Below are 26,710 nucleotides of genomic sequence, written 5' to 3' on the forward strand. Positions count from 1 at the left end.
GCCAACCCCTCTGGAGTCCGCGCTTGAATTTAGGGCCAAGAAACACCTTGAAGTCTCCACATCATTTAGTAAGAGAACTGGCACGGCAGAATTCAGGGGGTAACCAGGCAGCCCTGTAATGGGTAGCTCCTCCATGGTGGGCAGTCAGGTGGCACCCGCATGCAGAAGTCTCCTCTGGAGCAATCGCCATGTGTCAGGAGACCTGATGAGGATGGATGAGGCAGAGCGCCGGAGAACTGATGAGACGCCAGAAGCGCTGAGAGAAGGGGAAAGCAGCCCAGCAGGAGGGCACTAAAGGGGGCACAACTGCAGGTGGCATCACCCAAAGACACCCTGAAGTGGAACCCAGCAGGAAGAAGAAGAAGTGAAAATTAGGGAAGAAGTGGAGAGGCGCTCTACAGAGCAGTAATGAGATTCAAAGAGAGGTTTGGGGGGCACTATATGACCTTGGCTGCTTGGGTCTCTGCCCTTCCTCTTGGTGGACCCCCGCCCTGTACGCCTGCACAGTGCCACAGTACCCCCGCACTCATGTCCTGCCCTGGTGGGTCCCTTTTCATGTCCCCTCAGACGTCACACAGTCTCGGTCGCAGTTCATTTCGGGGGTTCTCGTGTCGCCCGATGCCCGCCTGATGTCCTCGGAGTCCTGTGCAGGTGACAAGTTGGGTCCTCCCCGGCCCCTTATGTCGTTTGTAAAGGCTCTTCTGTCCCCACTCCAGCGTCGCTGTCAAACACAAAGCCGATGGCGCGGCTCGGCGGGGGTGAATTCAGCAAACGTCAAATCTTCATAATGGCGCTCTGAAATATTTATTAAGCCGAGCCGCGTTATGCCACCGCGGGGCAGACGTCAGCGAGTGCGCGCACGGGGTTGTTGGGTGCGATTGTTGTGAAGGAGGTAGGTGCCCGCACCCCAAAACCAAACCCCCCAGTGAAATAACTAGAAGATCAGAAACAAAACTAAAAGGGCAGAGGGCAGCGGCGGTGTGCCAGTCGTGCTGTGCCTTAGCCGGGCCGGGACCCGGGCTGCGTGTGCACGCAGGTGCAGGTGACAACTGGTGCTGAGTGCCCCCCTTCTCTCCACCCGCGGGCACGCGCGCGCGCGCGCTCTCTCCCCTCATTAACGCGTGTGCGCGACGCGGCGGCAGTGCGGGCAGCAGGTGCTGCGTCTGTGTGCGGCGGCCGCTTTGCTGTGGTGCCCACGTCCTCCGGGGGTCTCTCTCTCTCTCTCTCTCTCTGTCGCACACAGGCCGCCCTTCTCCTCCTCCTCCTCTCATGCGGACGCTCGCCGGCTCCCTGCCGCCCTCGTCCCCGCGCCCTCACGCACCTGCTCGCCTCATGCACGAGCTCCTGGCTGGCGCTGCTCTCGGATCGTCCGCCGCACATGTTGAGCTTCGGCGGGAAGACTTCGACTTGACAGGACGCGACGTGAAGCGGGGAAGGAGCCGGAGCGGCAGCCGGAGCGGCGGGCGAACCGCGCAGACAGCATGGAGCACAGCCACATCTTCAGCAACAGCTCGGCGCTGCCCACCAGCCTGCGGGGCTGCTCGCTGGGTCCGGTGCCGGTCATCTACTACAGCGTCCTGCTGTGCCTCGGGCTGCCGGGTAAGTGGCTGGCGGAGGGACATTGGGGGGGGGGGGGGGGGGGGGGGGGGGGGTGCCAAGTGGCATCTCTGATGCTAAAGGACAGAGGGGTCGCGTCTGCTCCAGTGGGGCTCACAGGGACCCCCTTGTGTTGCGGGTGACTGGCACCGGTGTCACAGCTGTGTGACCTTGACTTGCCTGTCTGTCTCTCTGCGTGGACCCGCTGAGGTCGCCGAGGTCCCCTTTGAGTAAATCTGCGCGTTGCTGTCCGCGGTGCTGAAAGCGGCTGGCGGTTCACTCGCCGCTTCTTCTCCCAGTAAAGGGGGATGCCCGCGGCCAGTTCGGAGACCCCCACGATGAGCCCTCACCAGTCATTCGATTGGCCGAATAATAAAAGTTCGGTGCGTATAGCGCCTTTCGCCCGCCGGCTCGATTTGTTGCTCTTGGTGTCCCTCTTTTTGGACACAGCGGGGGCAGAGCGGAGTGGCATCAGCAGATGCCAGTCTGGGCACCTGGTCATGTGTCAGTTCACGCTCTGCCGTTTGTTCAGTTTATGGACCCTCAACAGGTCAGGTGACACCCGTCCCGAGGCTGGCATAAAGATGCGTCAATTGCCCGCATGTCTTTGAATTGTGGGGGGGGGGGGGGGGGCACTGTCATCTCCTGGATGGACCTGTCTGAGGACCACAACGTCTGGAGGGTGGCAGAGGGATGCTGGCACCAGAGGCTGTCATTCTGGTTATCCCACCAATGGTGGCCTGATGGCGACTTCCATTGTTTTATTACAAAATGAGGCCAGTCGGTCTGAGCCGTGCCACGCCGCTGTGGCCCAGTGCTTGTCGCTCGCCCTACGCTCCCCTGCCACTCCTGTCCTGTTGCTGAGCCCCCCGAGGCTCGTCTTCTATCCATCACTGCCATGGCATTAACTAATTAGCCACTTGAAGCCATTAATTACATTTTCTTCCTGCCCGCAGAGGCTCTCGACGAAGTGACATGCAGCAAAGTCTGCCTTCGTTATGTGGCACATGCATGCCAGGGCAGGGCCCACTGTTACCCCTGTGGGTAGAAGCAGGTGATAGTGCCCACTTGGAAAGGCAGACCTCGGATTCCACTGGCTAAATGAGTTTGGTACCCGCCAGCCCAACGACCCTGCACTTCACACCCTGAAGGCTGGCATCAAAACCCAGCGTAAGTCTACTCAATGAGCTCAGAGACCCTTAGCTTAGTGCCCGAGACACCAGTACCAAGGGTGCCCAGTATCTTCAAGTTTTTCCCGTGTTTTAGCTATTCTCTGCACATCTGGCTCACCTTCTGCTTCCTAAAAGTCCCGGATTGGCTGCCCCTGGCAGTGCCAGCCATTAACCCTTCGCCATTTCTGGGGCCGGCGTTGCGGCAGCAGTAGTTTGTGCCAGAGTGTGCCAATGAGAAGGCTTTTCTGTAAACAGCTCGAGCCTGCCCCGTCAAACCAATCTGAAATTCCCGAAATGAAATCCCGTGGAAGTTCGCTTGTGCCAGGGTAAGGAGTGGGCACCACGGGGGCTTCTCTTCAGGGGTCTCCTTCGATCGCCTTTCCCAACACATTTTGAATTTCTTTCTTCAGGTTGTAGGGGGTGCCGGGGGGGCGTGAGAAATTGTGGAGAAGTCAGGAAAGGGCGAAGTGAAAGGCGCTAGATGAGCGCCCCCCCCTAACGGCCCACGCGCCCCCCCGCAGTGCTCTGCACGTTCAATTTGCTGTGCGCGCGGCGACCGACCGACCGGCACTGACGGCTCGTTTTTCTGCCTAATGAGCTGTCGAGGCGGCGGCGACGATTAACGGCGCTAAGGCGGATTAGCAGGGCGGCCCCCAAAAGAGCCGGAGACGGCAGCAGGGGGCGCCGAGGAGTCTGAAGGGGGCGGGCGGTAAGGCGCTATATTAACGGGAACTGACGCCATCGCGTTTAGGACCTGCGCGTGTCGTGTGACAGAGCCACCCGCCCCGGGGACAGCGTCTCGTAATGACGTCAGCTGACAGAACAGGTGGCCCGGCAGTGGAGCCTTGTATACGGGGGGCTCCGAGCGCAGACTTGCTCCAGGCACACAGGGATGCCGCCATGGTTTTATATAGCGCCTTTCTGTAGCAGATTACCGAGCTGAGTGGGCAAAGCGCCATTTCTTTAACGTTTGGTGGACGACCAAGTAGGACATAACAGAAGGACGGGACGCGTACATTGAGGGTCCGCTGGGATTTGGCAGACCTGTGACCCTCTAAGGACATAACTGGAGGGTCTTGACTGGTTCTCCTAAGGCATCGAGCGGTCTGGCCCCAATGACCGGTGGTCTCCGAGTGACAAAGCACTGGCTATAGCGCCTTTCGCTGCTGGTTCAAATCCCGTAAACTCCAGAAGTGCGATGGGCCCTTAACCTGAAATTACTACGTCAGGGTGTGACGTTAATCTGCATGTAGGCCCCCCCCAAACCTGCAGGAGTGCCAATGGGTGTTGCCACCATAAAACACGTGCCAGTGTTCAGTGTGGCACTGAAGTGGCACCAGTTGCATGGCTGCACTTGCTGCCTAATCTGGAACCTTAAGGAGTTTTGTCACATGGTGGGTGTGGCATTGCACTGTAACCCCCCCCCCCCCCCGTTTGCAGGTGTTCACTGGTACCCCCCCATGGCACAGTCTCCCATAGGGGGGTCTTCTCTCACCCTCCCTCTCTTTCTTTGTGTCCCTTTAGCCAACATCCTGACGGTGATCATCCTGTCCCAGCTGGTGGCCCGCCGGCAGAAGTCCTCCTACAACTACCTGCTGGCGCTGGCGGCCGCTGACATCCTGGTGCTCCTCCTCATCGTCTTCGTGGACTTCCTGCTCGAGGACTTCGTGCTGAGCCGCCCGCTGCCGCCAGCCCTGGACAAGGCCGTGGAGCTGCTGGAGTTCGCCGCCATCCACACGTCCATCTGGATCACCGTGCCCCTGACGGTCGACCGCTACATCGCCGTGTGCCACCCGCTCCGCTACCACAGCGTGTCGTACCCGGCGCGCACCCGGCGTGTCATCGTCACCGTCTACCTGACCTGCCTGCTGACCAGCGCCCCCTACTACTGGTGGCCGGACCTGTGGCGCCAGGACCACCGCAGCGACGTGGCGCAGCAGCTCCTGGTGTGGGCACACTGCTTCACCGTCTACCTGGTGCCCTGCTCCATCTTCTTCGTCCTCAACTCCATCATCGTGCACAAGCTGCGCCGGCGCCGCCATCGCTTCCGCCTGAGGGGCTACTCCACCGGCAAGACCACCGCCATCCTGCTGGCCATCACCAGCGTCTTCGCCATCCTCTGGGCGCCCCGCGTGGCCGTGGTCCTCTACCACCTGTACGCCTCGCCCGTCCCCAACGCCCCCCTGGCGCACCTGCTGGCGGACGTGGCCAACATGCTGGCGCTGCTCAACACGGCCGTCAACTTCTTCCTCTACTGCTTCATCAGCCGGCGCTTCCGCGGCGTGGCGGCCGCCATGATCAAGGCCTTCTTCCGCTGCCAGAGGCGGCCCACCGCCCCCTTCGCTGCCCACCACAACCTGTCCGTCAGCAGCAGCCCCTGGATCTCGCCGGCCAACTCGCACTGCATCAGGATGCTGGCCTACCCCGGTGACAAGGACGGCAAGCCGCTGCGCATCTCGGCCTGAGGGGGCGGTGGGCCCAGGGGGAGACCACCCAGCTTTCGTCAAAGGCAAATAAAGGCGGATGGCTCTGGTGTGCGCCTCTGTTATTATTGGCCGACTGCGATTGTGCCAGGGCAAAGAAACGAGAGGGGCATGGGCTCCAACTGGGAGGGGGGCACCTGCTCCTTCTCCTCGAGTCGTTGGCCACTGTGATGTCCCCCTGAAAAGGGCAAACCACAATGTCACCCATTGTCATGTCGAGTGAAGGGGGGGGGGGGGGGCAGCTCCACTTGCACTTTCCATCCCCCTAACATGTGGCCCATGAAGCCCCCCAAGCCTCTTTGATCTTTTATTGCACCTTCTTGATGCCCCCCAGCACCAGCCAACGGGCACACAGTGGGCTGCTGACTTTGGGGGGGCTCAGGCTAACGTGCTGACCAAGCTGTCCACTTGCAGGTGTAAAAATACTCTTCTCGAGTGGCACCCACCTGTCCTGGCACGTCCTACACTTGAGGACACCCACCCTGGCAGCATGCGGTTGAGGGTAGGAGCCCACGCCACCCAGTGGTCTGAAAAAATCCCACAGGGGGCCTGGCGAAGACCCCCAGGTCTATGATGGCAGCAACCCTCAAACCTAACCTGTGTGCAACCTTGGCACAGGCAGTGATTGGTGGTACTTAAGTGGCAAGGGCAGACCTATGCCTCGTAAAATGCTAACTGATGCCACCTCAAATGGCCATCAAGCACACCAACAAAGACTCCCAAGAGGACAGCTGGCATCTTGTGGCCTGTGTGCCCTCCTGTGTGAGAAGACCCCCCCCCCCCCCAGACAGACAGACAGACAGACACCAGGCTCATCCTCTCAACAGGTGATACATTTGAAACCTTATCAGCGTACACAGTGCCCAACAACAGGGGGCACCGTCTCATTCTCTTAACATACAATAAATACAGCGGGGGTCCTCTGCAGGGGGCGACAGTAGAGGGTCAGCGAGGGGTCCCCATCTCAGCTCCCCCACAATCAGTTTCCTTCATTTCATTTTCTTCAGCTGCCCACTGAAGACCCCAACCCCCCTTTTAAAGCGAAGCAGAAAGCCGGAGGCAGAAAGCGGGCATCCGAGGATCGTCCCCCTCCAGAGACAATGAAAACGTTTCTTTGATGCTAGAAAAATAACTACGAGATAGAAAAACAGTCCAAGTCCAAAATGTACAGCAGATTTACAGCCAAGGCCGAGGGCACGCTGCTCGAGCACACCAGGGGGGCACTGCAGGGCAACGGGCACCAGTGCCATCACACCAAGGGCCCCCCGCCAACGTGGCCGGCCACTAAGACATGAGCGCTCAATGCCAGCAGAGCTGCTCTTTCCTTCATTTGTGCCCCACTGGGCAGCAGGTCCAAGTCGCCTTTCTGGCCATGTCATTTGTGCCAGTGTACAGAAGAGGAGAATGTCCAGTGTGGTCAGTGAGAGGTGAATCAACTCGAGGGCCTTGTGCTCCAAAGCGAGTGCCCATCAGAAATTCAATAGCCAGAAATGCAACTCAGACTGGTGTGGCCGGTCGCGGGCCAAATCCTTCATGCTGCCCAGCACTGATGTGGCATCAGCAGGCAAGGAAAAACAAGTCAATGGGGGGGGCCCCCACCCCCATTCGGCACTGCTTCTGCCAAGCACTCATGTATGGGTGCCCGCTGGCCACCCTCAGGCCTGGGGCTCAAGCCAAAGGTCCCTCCTCCTTTAGGTGCACCAAGTGATGCCAGGATGTCACAGGGACCACTGGGCACCACGCCCAGGTGAGAACATCAAATACTATGTACAAAGTTCACTGTCCAATGTCTTCATGTGTCTTCTGGCCACACTTTGTCCAGGGTTTCTGGACATGCTAAGACCACAATCCTTGTGCCAACTGGGGCACCACATCAGGTGCACTGGTGCCCTAGTGCTACTTTACCTCCAGGATGGAGGGGTTCGACTCCATGATGGCCACGATGATGCGGTCGATGTAATCCTGCAGCCGGTAGTTGATCTCCTTCTGCTTGTGAATCGCCTCCATGAGCTACAAAGAGAGCAGAGAGACGACATGTCAGGCGGGCACACAGAGCAGGCAGTGCCCAGTTGGGGGAGGGCATCAAGTCAGTGAAGTGAACAATTCAAGAGAAGGGGCACCAGGGCAACAACAGGAGGCGGCGGTGGTGGGCTGTGGTCAGCCATGGGCCCTCACATTAGGCCAAGAGAAAGACACCTGCCCTGTTGTGATGGGCACAGTGGCACAGCCATCTGTGTCATGGGTGGGCAGGCATGGCTGACCAAACAGACTGGAGTAAAGCACCGGAATGGGCATCTCAAGGTCCGACCTCCTGCTGATGAGCACCAGAGACCAAACAGCTGGCACCAGGCTATTTGGTGTTGGCACAACTACTAAGGTGCCACACTCAGGCAACTTTTTCATCTTTTGATCTGAAAATGGCACCATGCTCGATTTGCATTCCTGTCCCCTTATGCTGTACAGACATGCTGGCAGGTGGCACACCTCAAACACTAATCCTTACAGCCTGGCAAGACCCCTTAAAGGCTTAGCGGTAGAGGGGGGTCCATATGAATCGAGCCACAAGACAACTACAGAACGGCACATTCGGGCACTGCCCATGTGCCAGGGCACAGACACACAGCCATCACAACACACACCGTGGGTGGGCGACTTGCCTCATCACGGGACACCAAGCTGATCTCGGCTGCCAGGGACTCGGAGAAGGAGGCGGCAAACAAGTTCTTGGCGCCCTGGATGCTCAGGTTGATGATCTGCCCGTTGAGCTCGTCGTTCTGTTCCTTCAGGTTTCGGTTGTCCTGCCGAAGAAAAGCAAACGTCAAACGGGACGAACGGCAAAGGGGTTGGGGGGCATGGCGGGCACCACGGGGGGCTCACCTGTTTAAGCCGGCGCACCTCCTGCTCCAGCTCGGCCTCGCGGGTCCTGCTGTTGTACTCCTGCAGCCCCGCGCTGGCACAGCGCCCCCTTCTGGCCTCGGCCTCCAGCTTGTAGAGCTGCAGGTGCTCCAGCTGCTTCCGCAGGTCTTCGATAAGCTGGGGGGGGGGGGGGGGGGGAAAGAGGCAGCCAAAGATGAGCCGGGATCGTCCTGGGGGGACGTCAATACACCGAGGGCCAAGTCACATCTGAACCCCGTCACCACCCCATCCCAAATGTCACCACCTGTTCTGTCATGGTGCTCAAGGTGGAAGGCGCTATATAGCACTGCACTTGGGTCTGCCTGCCCTTCCTTTAGAGTTCTGCAGGTGGCAGCAGGCCCTGATGGGTTGGCCCTACACTGCTGGGGTTCAAACAGGGGTCCCTGACGTCACCCATGTTGGCACAGTCCTGGGAAGCCGCAGCACTCACACCATACCAGCAGGGGGGCTCAGACACCTCCGCAGTGATGGCCCCCTCTTTTACTGATTTAGGACCACACTGGGGGGCTGCCACAGATTACAGCAGGCCTGACCAGTGCCCTGTCACGCTCACTCAGGCACTTCAGGGGTCAGGCGCCCTCTCGCACCACCATCTTGTCACAACAGAGAACCCGAGTGCTGCCACCAGGTCACCTGCATCAGTCCTGGCATTCCAACAGGTGGAGACGAAGCTCCTCTTCTGGAAGGTCACCAAGTAATGGTGACAGGAGGCCAGAAGCCACACTGAAACTGGGAGACCACCACCAGGACAGACAGACAGACAGCGGGCAGTGCGCCTCACCTCCTGCGTGGATTCCTTCTCCTTCTGATTCTTGTGTCTGTCGAATGCCAGCTTATCGCTCAGCTTGCGCCGGCTGTCCAGCTCTTCATTCAGGTGAATGGTGGTCTCCTCTATCAAGTCCTGAAGCTTCCGCTTCTCCTGTAGGTGTAAAAGCAGGAGAGTGAAAATCACGGAGGGGCCGTTGCAGCGCAGACCACCCACGGGGCACCACTCCACCGCGCTTCAGCCTGTCGGGGTCACGTCCAGGCCGGGCGGCGATCAAGTGGGGGGTCCGCACGACCAGACAGCCGACCCACAACTGTAACTAAGCCAGCTTCACTTTATATAGCGCCTTGGTACTGGCGGCCCACCAGCGACTCACCTCCTCCAGCCGCTCTATGTTGGCGCGCATGCAGGGCAGACACGAGCGCAGTTCACTATTATCCTCGTCCAGCTGCTGCAGCCTGACAGAAAGAGAGAAAACAATGACAAGCGGGCAGCAGCGGGCAAAAACAGGCAGCACACTGGCAAAGCTGCCCTCAGTGCTGGGCACACATCACACCTGAGCAGAGAGGACGCCCAAGCAATGTATCACAAGGTGCCATCTGCAAACGTGGGAAATGGTGCAGCTGGCAGACAGTGCCAGGGCCAGTGCCAGCAGCAAACCATTGAAGTGAGGGGGGCACTGAAGGTCCTCAGCTGTTCTCATTTGCAAAAAAACTTGACGTCCATTCTTTGTATGAAATCAGGAACTGGAAAGAAAGAAAGAAACAAAAGGGTGGGCCGGTGGGCTGCTGGGCTCGTCCTCCAGTTCAGCCATTCTGCTCTTCATCATCTTCTTCAGTGTGGGAGCTTTAAAAAAAACAAGGGTGGGCACACAGAAATCCCCTCGCTGAAGGGCGTCGGAATGCAAGTCTGCGGTGAGACCCTCTAATCATCTGACTGACTGAGCGGGGCACAAAACCCCACTGCCCAGTTGGGGGGGATACACCTGGGGGTTGGCCGTGTCACAGGTCGTGGTGGTCTCTCAAACACCCAACACACCTGAACACTCTTTTCCACGGAAGCACTGGGGGCCAATGACGGCGTACCGGGTTTCTTGTGTCTGCCAGGCTGACATGCACTTTGCTTCTTCTATGGATAGTCACATGCACTGCCAATTAGTGGGAGTGGCAAACGTGGAGCCACCCCCCCCCTTTCACCCACAGGGGGCGCTCACTTGAATGTCACTTGTCCCTTGTCAATCAAGAGAAAAAAAAAAAAAAAACAGTTACGGACAGGACAGGAGCCAATAGCAGCCAAAGCTGTGCAAAAGGGAAAACATCTGGGGGGCCGACGTTACTCATGTCACACAATCCACATGACCGTCACACACTCGCCAACAGCACTTTTTTCTAAAATAGATCGCTGAATTGATTCTTCTGGAATTTTCCACATACACACAACCAGGAAACTGAAGACCCCTGAGAGGGGGCGGGACTTGACCACTCAAAGGTGACTCCTCCCCCTTCTCCTCAAGCCCCTCCCAGGAGCCCTCAGTCAGATTCTTCACAATCCGGCAGCACAAACGACGGGAGGCTCAGCAGGAGCACAAGGCCCCCTCGGTCTCTTCGTCTGCCCAGCTGGTGGGCACTGCCACCCGGTTTGGTGACTGTCATGACGCCCAGCACCTGCACATCACCATGATGGCACCTGCAGCAGCTCTCGGCGTCACTGGTCAGTCTGTCACCGCAGCTTGCTTCTATGCTTGGAATCGTGATGGCGGGCGAGAGCCTAAGAGGTCAGGGGGGCACTCTGTGCTGGACGGTTTGTGTTTGGATGGGGGGGCTTCCTTGTGTATTAGATAAGCTGCAGTAGGGGCACCTCATGGCGTGTCTGTGCCAGCCTTAACATGTGATGGCAGTTCTAGATGGCATCAGAGCCACGTCTCATGTGTTTAATGAGATTGTGAGGGCATTATGGGATATTGAGATGAAATAAGCCGTCTATCCCATAATGTAATCGCTGCAATACCCTGACAGAATCCCACCTACTCCTAACCTTGGACGTTTCCTTTAGATCCTGTCGAGTTTGCCCACCGTGTCCTCACCTGGCCTGCAGGTTCTCAATCTCGATGCCACGTTCCCTCTCCACCTTGCAGAGCGCCTCCTTGTGCCTGCGAATCTCCAGCAGCAGGGCCTCTTCTGCCCGCATCTCCTGCTCCTTCAGCTGCTCCTCCAGGGCGTTGGCTCTGTGGGACAAGGACACAAATGCCAAGGAGTTGGCCTTCAACCTGAAGGTTGGCCCCAAAAAGGCCAGAAAACTCAATGTGCTTCGGGGTGGCTGATCAGGCGACTTGAACCCGAGTCAGCCCAAGTGTTAGTGACCACAATGGCCACCCCACATGACCTGCAAGCTCCGATTGTGCCCACTGCACTGGCGCACTCACAGACCCCGAGGACCTCCAGCAACAACGCCAGGCTGTGCCACGCAAATGGGCGATGAAGGAGTTAACTGTCAAGGGCAACATGAACCACCCGTGGGCACAGAGACAAAGTGCCAGTCGGTGAAGCAGCCACGGTGCTGGTGCCTGGTCAGACCCCGAGTACATATTGGGTGGTCTTTTTGACTTCGGGTGAATGTGCAGCTGGCACAAACTGGAGCAGCCACAATTCACTGACGCCAAGACGCAAATGGTGCCAAGGCCAGGCCGACATGAGGGCAGCGGCCCTTTTATCTTCACTCTTGGCACACCGTCGAGATGTTCTATCGTTTTTGTAGATTTAATCATTTGGTTTCCTTGTTACCGCTGCTCGCCTTTGTTTGGCGGCTTTGTTACGTCATCAGCGTGCGCCTCTCCCAAGGCTCAGCCTGTTTACTCCTAGAGGACGAAGTGAGGCGCAGCGCGAGTTCGCGCGCCCTCGTGTGTTCGCTTGTAACGTTGCAGCCTGCTAATCAAAGACGAAGCGGCACAACGCAGAAGGTTCGGATTTAACCGAATGCAGAGGCGCACGCGCACGCGCACTCACTCCGACTCCGTGATGTGTTTCCGCGCATTTGTCCGCTGATCCTTTTTCATTTTTAACGCTCAAGTGATTCTTGTCGTCTTTATTGATCTCGAGCGCGTCTTTAACACCTATTGTCACATGTCGCTCTGGTTTTGTACTTTCCTGCTGCCACCAGATCCCCGCCATGATACTGAAGTCTACCTGAGCGTCCTTTGAGGGGGTCTTCCACCCCCCCCCCCCCCCCCCAACCTAAGGCAGAGCGGGCACAGCGGGCAACGTAAAGTCGCTTGCGATCTCCTTGGCTGTCGTGTCGCGATGAGCTGTAAGACAAACATCACTGCAGGCAGTCGAGGCCGACATCGAGGCGTCTCGACCACACCATTGGGCAGCGCTGTGCCGCCCCCGTCAAGGGTGTCCCCCCCCTCCACCCCGTCGTAGCTTCACGTGTGACAGACTCACGGTGTCACTTATGCCCTAAATGTGAGGAATAAGACGGCGTTCTGCCCACTGGACTGACCTCCACTTTAGAACTAGGCGGACCACCCAACCAGTAACGGACCACCAGACATGACAAAAAAAAAAAGCAGGAGCTGGGAGGCGGTGGTGGCCGAAAACGAAGGGGCAAGCTGAGAGGGGGAGCAGCCAAGCAGGACTCCCAAGACCCCCAACCCTCCCACTTTCAAACATCACGGCACAGTCAGCGGCATGCAGACCACCAGAGTGGCACGGCGCTGCCCACCTGTGCACCAGCTGGAGGTTCTCATGTCGCAGGCGGGTGTGCTGCTCTCCGCTGGCAGTCGCGTCCTTCTCCAACTCCACGAGCCGCTTCTCCAGTAGGACCACCTGCAGAGAGGAGCGGCCACAGCTTAGGATTTCAGAGAGACCCCTCAAAGCCACCCATGTTCATCTCCCACCGTTAGCACAAACAGCAGCCAGCCCACCTTATCGGCGATGTCCGTCTCAGCAAACTCGGCGATGTCCCTGGACACGTCCTCCATGCTGTCGGCACAGAAGGCGCTCGTCTGCCGGAGATGTCTGAAGGGGAGAGAAGACCAGGAGAGGTCACCGGTGACCAGACCGCCCTGATGCCCACCCGCCAGACTGAAGCCGAGATCTAAACTGCTGCGAAGGACAGTCCACACCCCTCAGGTGGACGTCGGCCCGGTGGGCTTCATTTAGGACAGACTGGAGCCCAGGAGAGCTTGGGGTCACTCGGCCGTCAAGGACTTTATAAAAGGAGCTGACTGGTCACCTTCTTTATGTAAGCTGGCAACTGGTCAGTCCGGCACCACATCCAGGGGCCACTAGAGGGTATTGTGTGGGCTTCCTAAGGCGCCAGCCAGCCTCCAGTGCAGGACCCCTGGCATGGCATACAAATGACATGGCCACCGTGGTCAGGGAAACGAGGGCCCATCTGCTGGGCGAACCGCCCACTTCACTGGTCAGTCCGGAGTGGAGACACACACTTCAGTGGAAAGCATGGCACTCATGCCAAGCAGGGAAAGCGTGTGGAAGAGTCACAAAAGAACCCATGTGATGCCATCTCAGGTCCCACTCACCTTGCCACCTTCTTGCTGGAGAGTCGCTTGCTTGCACTAAGAGACAAAAAGACAAAGAGTGAGCAGACAGAAGGTGAGCCGGGCACACGTGGGCACAGCATGGCGATGGGACACACAGCCACAGCAAACAGCATGCAGGAAAGAAAGATGTCACACGGGGCACTGCTGGCAGGGACTTGTGCCACATAGCATCAAACTCTGCCAAGGGCAATGTGAGCTCTGGCCACCCAGTAGCTTCCAGGGGGTCAAAGCTGAGGGGTCTTGGCCCACTCATCTGCTTTGGGGCCTCGGAGTGCCTTGGTGCCACCACATCAGAGCAGGGGGAGGGATTCAAGTGGCCAGTCACGCAGTGACCTTTCAGAAGTCATCAGTGCCACGTGGCCTCCAGAATTCTGAGGCATATGAAGTTGGGGTAACCCTGGGGGTCCACAAAGGGTCTTCAGGACCACACTGTAAAATGACAGAAAACTACCTTGGGGGTGGCACTGTATGGCACATAAAAATGTGGCAGCTACTGGGATCATTGAGAACCACTATTCAGATTGCCAACTATGGCAACCTCCCACTTGCAAGTGGGGGTATCAGTGTGTGGTACCTCACAGGGCACAAAATACCAAATCTGTGGCAGCTTCACCAGTTCAGTGCCCGGTACCGATCAAATGCCCATTTAACATGAGGATGAAGGGAAAAATCAGACTTGGGACCAGGGCTACATGCGGGCACACCCAGGGGAGAATACCAAGCGAGCTCCACCATGTCTGAAAAGTGTGACTGTGGTAGGCTGTGCCCAGTCAACTGGTGCTGGCCGAGGGTGGCACAGCTGGAAACGGCGAGTGCGTCACCTGGGCCACAGCATGCAGGCACACAAGGTGGCACGCTTTACCTATTCATCTCAAGGTAATTGAGGCGGGCAGACAGGTCCTCGAGTCGGTTAATCTGTTTGTGGCACTGACTGCAGAAAAAGTCGAGCAGCTCCTCCCGGAGGAAGTCGTGCAAACCGGAAGGGAAAGAGTGGGCACTGGAGACGAGAAGGAGAGAAGAGCACAGGGTGGCATTAAGAGGGGCACACAGGAACACACGCGCACACACACAGCTGAGAGAAGAGCACAGGGGGGCATTAAGAGGGGCACACAGGAACACAGTTGAGAGAAGAGTACAGGGGGGCATTAAGAGGGGCACACAGGAACACACAGTTGAGAGAAGAGTACAGGGGGGCATTGAGAGGCACACAGGAACACACAGTTGAGAGAAGCGCACAGGGGGGCATTAAGAGGGGCACACAGGAACACACGTGCACACACACACAGCCGAGAGAAGAGGTGGCACACACGTGAGCACACACAGCTGACAAAAGAGCACAGGGGGGCATTAAGAGGGGCACATAGGAACACAGCTGAGAGAAGAGCACAGGGGGGCATTAAGATGGGCACACAGGAACACACAGTTGAGAGAAGAGTACAGAGGGGCATTAAGAGGGGCAACCAGGAACACACAGTTGAGAGAAGCGCACAGGGGGGCATTAAGACGGGCACACAGGAACACACGTGCACACACACACAGCCGAGAGAAGAGGTGGCACACACGTGCGCACACACAGCTGAGAGAAGAGCACAGGTGGGCATTAAGAGGGGCACACAGGAACACACGCACACAAACACAGCCAAGAGAAGAGCACAGGATGGCATTAAGAGGGGCACACAGGAACACAGTTGAGAGAAGAGCACAGGGGGGCATTAAGAGGGGCACACAGGAACGCACGCGTGCGCGCGCGCACACACACACACACACAGCCGAGAGAAGAGCACAGGGTGGCACAAAGAGCTGCGCACACACAAATGCATGGCTGGAACACCTGGCATTGGTGCCAGGATCAGAGGGTGACAGCCCATGAAAGCACAGGCATTTTGCAGAGGGACCTGGGAGGATGGCATCCAAAACTGCCAGTTGAACCCTGGGCACTCCTGTGGTTTTCCTTTCAGGTGGTCCGCTTGCTAGGGGGGGCACCGGCCAAGGGGGTGACAGTACGGAGGACACCTCACCTGTGCCATTTGCCGTCTTACAGCTGGCAGACTCTCGCTTGCTGATTGGATAGCCAGTACAGACACACAGACCACCGGAGACGCACGCACACACCTGAAGCAGCGGTAGCCCCACCCCCTCCAGCTGGCCATTGCCCGCGTTGAGTTCAGAGTGCGGACCCCCGCCAGTGAAGTGCCCACATTGCCGCTTACTGCGTTCAGAGTGCTCGAGTGGGCTGCTCGTTGTTTGCCAACTTTAGTTAACGGCGCATCACAGGATGCTCAGGCGGGCACGAGACTTAAAGCTGCGAGTTCGTTTACGGCAAAAGACACACAGAAACACGGGGTCAATGTCACCATCGGCCACCGAGCACCAAGCCAGTGGCGATTCTTGTCTTTTATAAAAACATTTGGTCCCTCATGTGCAGTCACCAACCTGAGCCCCCCAAAACTCTGCACGCCGGCCACTGTGTCACCCGTGTCAAAGAGCTGAAGTGACCCTAAAGTGACGGCACACTACCTAGAGGTCTGTCAGCCTCCTCTAACTGGCCGAGTCCAGTGGTGGTCCGGTATACCAAGACGCGAGCCGCACTGCTGCCAGTCCTACTGTGCCACGTTCCGTTACCCGCTACCGTAGAAATGCGACTTTAGTGATTTTGGAGACAGCAGAAGGGACAACGAGACCACCTGAACGTTCAACTTCGTGGACACCTCAGCCCATAGTGCGTGTGCAGACCACCAAATCCTCAGTGGCCAGGTAAGTGTGTTCCTCGCCGCCAAGCCCGTGACTGTTTTCCCGGCTCTTCCAGGCGGGACGCGGGCACACCCTCAAATGCACCCCACCCGTGTTGACACACAGGCTGAGTATCCTAACCCAGAATGCCAGCCGACATCTTCATCGCAATCACGAGCCGCAGCTGCCCAATGGCGATGCCACCTTGTCATTGCAATGCGCCTTCTTGTGACAAACACCTCAGAAGTGACGACCGCGACACACAGGCAACTGGCCAACAACATTGCCACAGTGGCAGTGAAGCATGGCGTGGAGCTTGGCACCATTAACCGCATGGTGAGGCTGGTAAGGTGTGGGTGCGCAGGACAATGACAGCCATGCCTTCTTCTCCTAACATAGTCGGCGCGATTGCCTGCACTCACAATGCACTAAGGGCCACCACTTCTGTCACATGCGAGCGGAGACACTCCATTAAGGTGGCATCGTTTCGCTCCCCCACAGTGCCAATCCCAACCTCAGTCGCCACCTTGCACTAGGTGCCAACGACACCATGAAGGCAGAGCCCCACCGGTGCAGCAGATGGCACAGACCACCTTCAAGCACCTTCAGTTCCTTAGTGTCTGCCCTGATGATGTCACACATTGTTAAAGGACAAGGACAATGGCTTTATGAAGTCACCTTTATATGGGGTTTTTTTTCTCTTTGATTTTCAGTTTTGTGCCATCGCACCAGGAAATTTAAGTGTCGTGACACCTCAGCAAAGACTGGCACTTTATGAACACCCACATCACTCCTGGCACTGCCAATGTGCACTGAAAGCTTTTCATTCCAGGCTGAGTAGTCAAAGCCCCCATCATGGATGACTAAAGGGGGCCGAGCAGGAAATCCAAGTCACAGAGGATGGCCGACTCTCCCGGTGACCAGCTAATCACATCCGCCAGACATCCTGCGCCACTTCAGCAGACCCTCAGGGCCAGGTGAGCCCCCCAGCACCACACTGCCGTGCACTCACAGTGCCCCCGGTTTAAGGGGGTCACAAAACGAGATCCCAGCAACATTCAAGCGGGTGCCCATTTATTGGCCTGTCCAGACAGGAAAGCAGCAGGACAGGAGGGGTCGGCCATCAAGGAGACAGGAAACAGGAAGTGGTGACACCAAAGGCCACAGCAAGCCCCCCACCCCTAAGGCAGGTCACATGGGCCCCCGGCAGCAGGACATCAGAGACGAGATGCCGCCAGCTGAATGCCAAACAGCCGACGGGCACCATCACAGCCATTCACGCTAATGCAGGCACTCAAGCCCCCCCCGGCCTCCAAAGTCACAAAGCACAGGTGGGCTGTACAACACTTTCATCTTGGAAATGTCACCTGCTAGTGACACGGGCAAAAATCAACGACGAGCCCACCTGTCACCACAGAGAAGCCAGTGGAGGTCCGCAGACTCGTCACAAAGCATGCCACGCACTTTCTGGGCACAACCACAAACATTTGCAGGGGGAAAGAACACCTGGGCAAGGCGGGCACGACTCCCACCGTCATTGAAAGGTCCACAAAACGCCATCGTCACACACACCACTCCCAGCCAGATTGGCTCACAAATCACACGTGCACAGCATTATATAGCGCCTTTCAGCAAGCCCACAAATCTTATCTACGGTCAGCCAGGCTTGTGCCCAGCACACTCCTCACGCCCACATCAGCCCCCTCAGTCACCTGCTCACCTCAACAGACAGGTGCCAGGGAGGGGGGCATCAGGCACCATCAGCAACCCCAGAATGTCCAGCAGTGACAGTTGAGGACCCTGGGTCACATAGCACCCACTTTGGGGTCAGTGGGGGGCTCACACCTGTACAACATCTTACCTGGGGGAGTGTAAGGCTGTGCTCTCTAGAGGGGCGCTCACACTGGCATCGTCTTCAGAGCTGGCAGGACCATCAGGCTGGAGTTCGGACTCGATGCCCTCACCAAAGTCCTCAAAGTGCTCCTCCTCCTGGCCGATGATGGTCACCAGGGAGTGGCTGTTCAGCTCCGAGTCCAAAGACAGCCGGTGACAATGGGACCTGCAAGGCAGAGAGAGAGAGAGAGAGAGGGGCGATCAAACAGACGCTGGCATATCTGGGCACGAGGGCGCGCACACATACACAGGTCTCACTGGGCAAGTCAGACAAAAGTGCCATCAAAACTGACAGCCATGGGGGGGCATTAGGGCACCAGATGCCAGTCTAGCCCTGGGTTCCCTGCAGTTGCATGCTCAAGCTGCCAACTTGAATGCCAGTCTGAGCTTGAAAACTGCTGTCAGTGGAAGCTACAGACGCACACAGGAGGACCACAGCGAGACACACACACAATGACACGTGGCATCCGCAGCCTGGTAGTGGGGATGCCGAAAACCGCTGAATGGTCATACTGGCACCAGTAGTTTTGAAGATTCAGTAACCCCAGCTGTCCTCCTGGTGCCCTCGACTATGGTTGCCCCAAAGATTAAGTCCTGCCACTGGAATTTTCCAACAGCAAAATGTCGTTCATGCCAGTCAAGCTGCCCCTCACTCATTCAGCTGGGAAAGCCTCTCCACATTAAAGCTAAATGCCCGGGAGGACACCAGGCCCCTACTGCCAAGGCTGGCACACACCCCGGTGCAACAAGTACAGTACAGACTGAAGAGCCGGTTACATATGTGGTGCCAAGCGCCACTGGACTGCCCACGGGTCAAAGCCAAGATATGAACTGTCACTCTCTCTCTCACACACACACACACACACACAACTGATGTAGGGTACATGGGCATCTCCTTTTCACAAAACCCTAGTGTGCCCGCCTGCTACGAAAGACATGCCACATCGAGGCTCCACAGCTGAGCTCAGCACATTCAGAGGCAGTTGGCCCAAAGGCAAGCGGGAGTGCCCAGCCCAGCACTAAGCCTTCATCTACTGCCCGTTTTCAGGTTGCCCGTGCCACCTCGACTTCTTACCTCACACAGGCCTGTGGAGAGCGGCGTGGCCATCTCCCTCTGGCGCTACCAGGGTCCTCACCCCTCTCCGTGCTGCCCAACGTCCAGAACAGGGCACAGTCCTCCTCCAGCAGTCACCTCCCCCATTGGCGCAGATTCACCCGCTCCTCCCCCAGGGGTGTCACCCTGGCGCCGACCGCCCAGCTGCATCCCCTCTCACTTCCTGCATGGCCGCAGCCTCCTCTTCCTCTCTGCTCTGCAGTGTCAGCGTTTCTCGGACCAACCGAACGTCACACACACCCATCTGCCCCCCTCAAACAAAAGCTGCAGCCCACTCACCCGGTGGCCGAGTCGTCACCATAGTGGAGTGCCGCGTCGATGGCACTGTCCGTCTCCACCTCCTCGTGCAGCTCATGGTGCACCAGTGTGCCCGTGTCCTCATCGGTGAACGTCTCGCACTCGCTGTAGGTGCTCTCCGAGCCCAGGTAGGCGCTGTCTGTCACCTCGTTCTGCTGTGGGGGACACAAGGGGAGGGTGAGAGGCACCAAAGGCAGAGCTGGCACCCTACGGCGGACCCACCAGCCTCACATCACTCAGCAAGACAGAGTCACGGAGTGGCTGCCACCACTCACTCGGGTACAGCAGGTGGCACCACGTCGAGGGCTCTGCTCCGAGGGAACACCTCATTACACGTGCCACGCAAAGAAAGTCCCTCCTGTCCAATGACAATGCCACCCACCAGGAGTCCCCAGCCACCTCTGAGCATGCTGACACGGCGTGCTGGCACTCACCACTGAGCAGTGGCACAAGTGAAAGAGCTGCAACATCCAGACATTTCCAAAGGCACAAAAGCCCTCCATCACCAGCGGCGGCATCGTGACACTGGTACTACGCGCCCTTTGAATGACACACTGGCAGGTGTCCCCTATGCCACGCCCATCCTCTGCCACACAAAGGCAACGAGAGGCAAGAAGAGCAGTGAGGAGGTGGCGTGCTGCTGCATTAGCTCAGTCACATCTAAATGAGCAGAGGGTCTTCTACAAAGTGCCAGGTGCGCCAGCTTATCAGGTCAAACAGAAAGCAAACCACATGGCTAATGGAAGGACAATATGTGCCACCAGGTGGCATGAGCCATGCCAAAGAACAAGATCCACCGGAGCCCAACAGCCGCGTGTGCCCGTTCATCAAGAGAGGTCTGCGAGGAGTGCCCGCCTTCATTTACGTCACGTCAGGCACCTTCCACGACAGCTGGGCTAAAGTACGAAGTTCAAAGGGCGCGCAGGCTCAGCAAGAACCAAGAGCGGAGCGGGTACATGGTGCCACTCGTGTCAACAGCTCTCCCTAGGCATAGAATGGGTGCCCCTTGGCTCTCACCTCCAAAGCAGTGAAATCCTCAAACTCCTCAGGGCAGCTGGCGCTCTCCACCGCTCCTCCATAGACCCTCGTCTCGAAAGGCTGGCCATCGGCACCTGGGCAGAAGGGGGGCAAAGTGAGAACATCATGCCATGCCAAATGCCTGTCCTTGCAGAGTCAACCCAATCAGATAGTAAGCAGTAGCCACATAGGTGGGCACATGCCAGCTCAGTGGGTGCATGGGTGCCCACTCAGAACACCCCAGTCTTGTGGCACCTGCCAAGCACTAAATGCAGCATCAGGCCTCCTCTGGGTGCAGAAGCTCGAGGGCAGTGGGCAGCCTTCTACCCCCCCTCACGCTTTAGTTCAGCCAATGAGAGCCATCCTGGGGGTCTCCCCAAACCCTCCCACCCCAAGGCACATGGTATTGCCCATGGGTGGCACTGCTTAGGCCCACAACCTGTCAGAGCCCCGGAGCGCTGGCACTCACCTCCACTGTTGATGGCAGCAATTCCTCTGAAGAAATCTTCAAAGCTGATGACCCCGAGGCCGGTGGGGTCCAGGAATCGAGTCAAGTCTTTGACCTGTGGACGACATGGCACCTTGTCACATGGCGGGCGAGGTTATATAGCGCCTCTGGACAGACGGCTGCAGGTGGGCTAAAACTCAAAGATGCGGGGGGTCCTCGGGCCACCCGCTGGTGTGGGGTCACCTGGCATAACGACTATACTGGCATTTACACCGGACAGCACAAAGGGCGAGGGGATGGTGACTTGGGACGCCGCAGGGACACACCCCTCGGAGTCCACAGTCCCCCTATAACTCCTGCCCCCTACCCCCCCCCCCCCCACACATCACCGGACAGTCACGGAGCGAGCGGGCACGCCAGGGACACCCATCAGGAGTGTCACAAATGACAGACAGGGAGCGAGCGAGCGAGCCAGCAAGGCGACCAATAATCTGCCCGGCTCGCCATTCTAACTGGCATCAGTGCGACTGACATGCCATGCAGCATAATGCCCTGCACTGGCTGCATGCCAAGCAGGGAGCCACATGGGGGGCTGTGGTCATTCTCTAATTCTGCTCAGCGCCCACTCAGTCAGTTGAATGGTGCCCTATGGCACAACACCTGGAGTCTGGGGGCGACGGGTTCAAAGGTGCAGGCCACACAAGCGGGCAGCTCTCTGCCAACACTGCATGCCAAATGAACTACAAACTCCGGACGCAGGCGGCCGCCGGGTACAGCATTTGTGATCTGCGCCACACTTTGTGCCCTCCTGTCTGTTGAGCTCCTGTGAAAGGCGCCATAAAACTCAAGATAAGGTGGGCTTGCGGGGGTCAAGTTTAACGCTACAATAACACAAGACTCCCTCAGAGGTCAAAGTTCAATAGCGGGCACAGGAGGACCACCACAGTGCCACAGCTTGACCCTCGCCTTGGAGCACAAAGACGCGGCCCACTTATTTAAAGGGACGACAGCCCGGAATCGGACACCACGGCAACGCCGCGACTGATCGGGTTACCATCGAGACGCCCGCCGCGGGTCTCATAGCAACCAAGTAACCTAGCAACAGGGGGGCCGAGGGCATAGGACAATAAACAACAAATACACTAGGGGGGACCCTGTGGCCCTCTTCATGTGCCCGCATGATGCCCTTAAGTCCAACACCTGCTCAGTGTGTCGAGACCACCGTAAAGAGGTTGGCAATGAAAGGTGCTGTATAGAACAAAAGTCTATGTGCCAATCAAGTGTGGGTGCCAGCCTGCCGACAATGAAGCTTGCAAGTCCGTCCCCTTGGGTGGTACCCAGGGGCTCACAGTGTATAAGATGCCAGCTGGCACCATCAGCAATTTCAAATCCAACAGAGTACAAGCTGCCACCTCTGCCATGTGACCCTGGCCAATATAGAAGTCCACTCCTCAGTCACCACAGTGGTCACTACTGACCCCCTGCGAGTCTAGGTGGCCCCTGTGCCCGACTGTCAGCTCTCGTTCCACTCAGTGGCACCCACTTTAACGGGCAGCATTCTCAGACTGGTCGAGAGTGAGACCTGCCACAGACCACCCAGGACCCTCTGTGACAGCATCGTGCCAGGCCTTGCTGTTCCCAAACAGGTGCCACTGCAGTAGTGCCCCAAGGGGCACATCGCCACACAGGTCCAATTCACAGCCCAGGCACGAGTGCCCGGAGTCACACTTAACGCTGGTGCCTGTGCCCGGTGGTCTCAATGAGCGCTCCGTTTCAGTGCAATCTGCCGGTGCCCCATAGGCTCTCAGCTGGCATGGCTAACAATAGTGGCAAGCCCTACGAAGTCCAGGGCATCACAAAACACCCATCATGTGTGACTGCAGGGAGGGCACAAAAGGAGCATTCTGGCATGACCCCAATGCCCTTGGTTACTTGGCAAACAAAGGCCCGTCGCCAAACCACAAAGAAAAGCTGCGGTTTCTGAGGCACCATAGCATCAGGCATCAATCGATGGTTGGCACACAAAGGAAGCCACAAAAGGCCAAGTGGCACAGGAGGAGGTCTGGTGTTCCGCTAATCTAACAAATGCAAATGACGGAGGCGGAGACAAAACAGCGGGCACACTGGAGATGACAGAAACGGCGTGCCAAGGACTAGTGGTGACCTGTCAGGGCCGATGCTGCCCCTGCCAATGGCACACATGAAGTCAGGCTGGCAAAGCAGGTTTTCAGAGCTGGGCAGCAGGGAGTGACCGGAGGCAACAGGTGGCAAAGACCCCAGCTGGGCATCTGGTGTAAGCCGCTGTATTGGCACAAAGGGTGACCCTTCACCCTCACTCAAACCTCACAGATGAGAGCTGCCAGTCACACATCCCTGAAGTGGGATGCCCACAAGCTGAGCACCCATCCAGTCTCCTTGTGTGGGACCCCCTGGCGGGCATCAGTGCCAAACCAAGTCAGTGTGCGCACTTCAGTGGACCCCCCACCCCCTGTCAGACTTTCCTCATTCATGCCTGCAAGCCCAGCTAAAGTGCCCATTTGGAGCCATGGCACTCGCCACCACTTTTTACTTTTGCCCACCCAGACCAGAACACCCGAGGGGTCCTCCAGCTGCCTCCCCCTGGTGGTCAATCACATAAGTACCCACTCCCTGCCCCTTCTAAGACCCTCCTTGACATGCCAGTCCCGTCTTGATGGGACACCTGCTGCTCCCATCACACCCTGCACTCACCAGACTGGTCACACTGGAACATCAAAGCAGGTGGCCAGCTTTCGTACCCAGCAGAGTGTGCCCAGTGATGGCCGCAGCCATGACAGGTGACCTCACACAAATCTGAGAGCCAAGTGAGGGGAGTAATTAAAGCTGGCATGTCCCGAGTGCCCCAAAGCATTAGACCAGGGTTACACACCATGCCAACTGCACCCCCCCACGTCTCGCGCTCAGTTTGCCCGCCTGTTCCCCTTCCTTCCGTTTTGCGAGTTTCTGCTTTTCACATAAGCGGTCTCTGAAGACCACCTACTGTCCTGTAGAGAGGTGCCCAGGGCATCCACCGCAGTGGGCCTCAGGAGAACAGTGCCACCTCTCGCTCCCTAGTGGGCACCACCAAACCCTCCTCAAAAAAGTGTGCGCCTCTGGGCTGGGCACCAGCTGAAAGAATGGCACCAGGGCGAAGGCTGGGCATGCACTGACCAGACAGATGGGCCTGCCAATCCAGTGAAATGAGGGAGACAGACAGGGGTCTCGTGGGTGCCTCTGCCCTCCTACAAGTGAGCTAACGAGCCCAAGCCCGTCCCCTCACCCACTCCCACTCAGTGCCCGAGGAACCCAACAGGGTAAGCGTCCACAGGCCGCCAGCCCAAATGTGGTTAACAGACAAGTGGTCACCTAACTGGCACAGGGTGGTCAAGCCAAGTCATAGTCAGTCAGTGCCTACTGGGGGACACGGGGCGCTAAATACTCCACGCGTTGGCTTTGTTGGCCCAACGACGACACTGGCACACTGCCCACTCACCTGCTCCGCGCCATAGACGGTGGCAAACTGCACAAACTCCTCGGTCCGCACAAAGCCGTCCTTGTCCTGGTCCAACATGTCAAACACGGCTCGGAGGGCACTGGGCTCGTCCACCTCGGCGCCCTCCGCGTCCTCGGCCGGGGGCAGACCCAGCAGCGCCTCCACCGGGGCGGCCCTGGGGGCTTCAAGGCGGGACTCCTCTGGAGGCAGTGCCCACTCCTCGCCAACGGCACAGGTGGCGTGCAGCGTTCTCTGGTCCAAGCGGTCAGCGTCACCTAACCAGTCGAGCACGTCCCGTTCTGAAGCGAGGTCCTCCATAGCCACAGGCGAGTCGGCATTTGTGCCGGGCTGGCAGGCTGAATCGGGTGAAGCCCCTCGTTCCAGCGAGGATGGACTGGCACGCCGACTAAGACAAGTGGTCGTCTGAGCGGTCGGCTCAAAGTCCGCCCAGGCGGCGGTGCCACCGCTGGACTGGCACGGCTCTCCTTCCAAGGGAGAAGACGGCGGCAGGTCCTGGTCTTCCGTACCCTGCGCCGAGCCCTCCTGGCTACGGCTACCTGGCATGATGTCATCCAGCGGGAGTGAAACCCGGCCGACTGTCTCAGGTGACGCTGCCCCATGGGACTCCTCACGTAAGGGCGTATCGGGTGACAGCGCAATACGCGCGTCGAGTTCAACGGACGCAGGGGCTCCGTGCCCCCCGATGTCGCCGTCCTGGAGCACGAGCACCGCCGGGCCCTGGGGGGCGTCGCGAGGGTCCGGGCTGGCCTTGCCGTCCCACTGCAGCACCGGGTAGTCCAGGCCGTTGTCCCAGGCCAGCAGATCGTTCACGGTCGGGTACCGGGAGCTCCTGAAGAAGCCCCCCAGGTTCAAGGACACCAGCTCTTTATCACTGGACATGAAGTCCAAGGCGGCTTTGGTCCGCTCGCCCCTCACCGGGGGCAAACCTGGGCCCTTGTCGGCCTCCAGCAGGATGAAGCCCAGCTCCCCCATCTTCTTGTCTAGGTCCCAGTCCGAACGGCCAGTGGGGCTGGACAGCAGCATCTGCTCCATGGCCGCTCGTCCGCCGGGGGTCCGGCTTTGAGGCGAAGAGTCGGAGACAAAAGCGAGGCGGCGTCGAGGGCGGCGGTTAGCTCATCGTGACGCGCGCCGAGGCTCACGCTCGGTCTCCGGCAGCCACGGCCGGCGAGGCACCTCCGCCACAGCTCCCTGCGAACCACCGGGGCTTCGCGTCCCGTCGCATCGGCCCGCCCGGGCCCTCGTCCCTCCCGGGCGGACTCGCCGACAGCCGGCGCTCCGCGGGCCTCGTCACTCAAGCCGGCCGCACAGAAGGCCGCAGTGTTGGGGATGGCGGTGCTGCTGCTGCTGAGGGGGCGACGCTCACGTCCGAAAGGTGTCCCCGCGCTGGAACATCCCGGCCACCGCCGCTTCGTCACACTAAGGTCCGGCAGGAGGGGCGCCTCTTCGATCAAGCCGTCTCTTGACGCCCCGGCCGCACGGGCTCCACCTGTTCGTGATTCATCGTTTATTCGGCCGAGGGGTCCATCTGCGCTGCGGCCCACCTGCCCACGGCGGGCGCTTTGATAGCTGCTTTAACAAATCCAACGATGAAAGGCCGAAAGCGCGTCCTCCATCCACGAACAACAAGAAGAAGAAAATCAGCGCAGCGGAGCGGAGAAGAACAGAAGAGCAGAAAAGAGCGGCGCCGCAGAGCAGGCTGACGTCACAGGCGCGCACGCGCCACGAGCACCCCGCAGTCCAGCGGCCCTTGCGCGTGCGCATATACGCGCTTAAAGGGACGGATCTGTGCGCCTCGGGAGCGCGCTGTAAGAGTTTGCAACTTCAGCGATCCGAGCGCGACTCGGGTTCAAAAAAAAAAAAAACACCCAAACCTTCCGGTAGTTTCAAACTGCTACCCCATACTTGACCACGCCCACTCTCTGAACAACGCCGACGAGGTGGACGTGCCGCTGCCTCTGGTCACACTGGTCACACAGGTCACACAGGTCGCAGTTCTCAGCTTCTCCAGCGGGCAGCCCGTCCTCAGTCAGCTGTGCGCGCCAACGCCCCGCAGGTAAACAGTGAGGGGGGGGGGGGTGGTCTCCAAGTATAAATACTTCCCAGACTTCATTACAAAGTTCCACGTCACTTGGACTGTGGTGGGACAAGCAGTTGGAATTAAAGAAAAAAAGAACGGAAGCTGACA

General features: G+C 58.3%; 3 protein-coding genes across 3 annotated transcripts in view; 2 read left to right on the forward strand and 1 right to left on the reverse strand.

Annotated features, from left to right (window-relative positions):
• The window catches only part of mrps34 (mitochondrial ribosomal protein S34), a 149,371-nt gene that overhangs the window by 11,639 nt on the left and 111,022 nt on the right, over positions 1-26,710 (forward strand). The gene's annotated exons all lie outside the window — the stretch shown is intronic.
• gpr139 (G protein-coupled receptor 139) lies at positions 1,257-5,317 on the forward strand. The gene is made up of 2 exons (XM_028813953.2): positions 1,257-1,599; positions 4,293-5,317. Exons 1-2 carry the CDS (start codon positions 1,482-1,484, stop codon positions 5,231-5,233), a joined length of 1,059 nt encoding a protein of 352 aa, XP_028669786.1. The 5' UTR covers positions 1,257-1,481; the 3' UTR covers positions 5,234-5,317.
• rab11fip3 (RAB11 family interacting protein 3 (class II)) lies at positions 6,067-26,271 on the reverse strand. Its single transcript, XM_051934030.1, has 16 exons — positions 24,670-26,271; positions 24,505-24,618; positions 21,015-21,108; positions 20,546-20,640; positions 19,511-19,683; positions 18,086-18,283; positions 14,357-14,491; positions 13,474-13,509; positions 12,856-12,949; positions 12,654-12,757; positions 11,017-11,157; positions 9,310-9,391; positions 8,949-9,086; positions 8,129-8,284; positions 7,909-8,049; positions 6,067-7,261 (listed from the first exon to the last, which is right to left on the reverse strand). Exons 1-16 carry the CDS (start codon positions 25,555-25,557, stop codon positions 7,148-7,150), a joined length of 2,703 nt encoding a protein of 900 aa, XP_051789990.1. The 5' UTR covers positions 25,558-26,271; the 3' UTR covers positions 6,067-7,147.

The sequence above is a fragment of the Erpetoichthys calabaricus genome, chromosome 11 (assembly GCF_900747795.2).
Source record: "Erpetoichthys calabaricus chromosome 11, fErpCal1.3, whole genome shotgun sequence".
Lineage (NCBI taxonomy): Eukaryota > Metazoa > Chordata > Cladistia > Polypteriformes > Polypteridae > Erpetoichthys > Erpetoichthys calabaricus.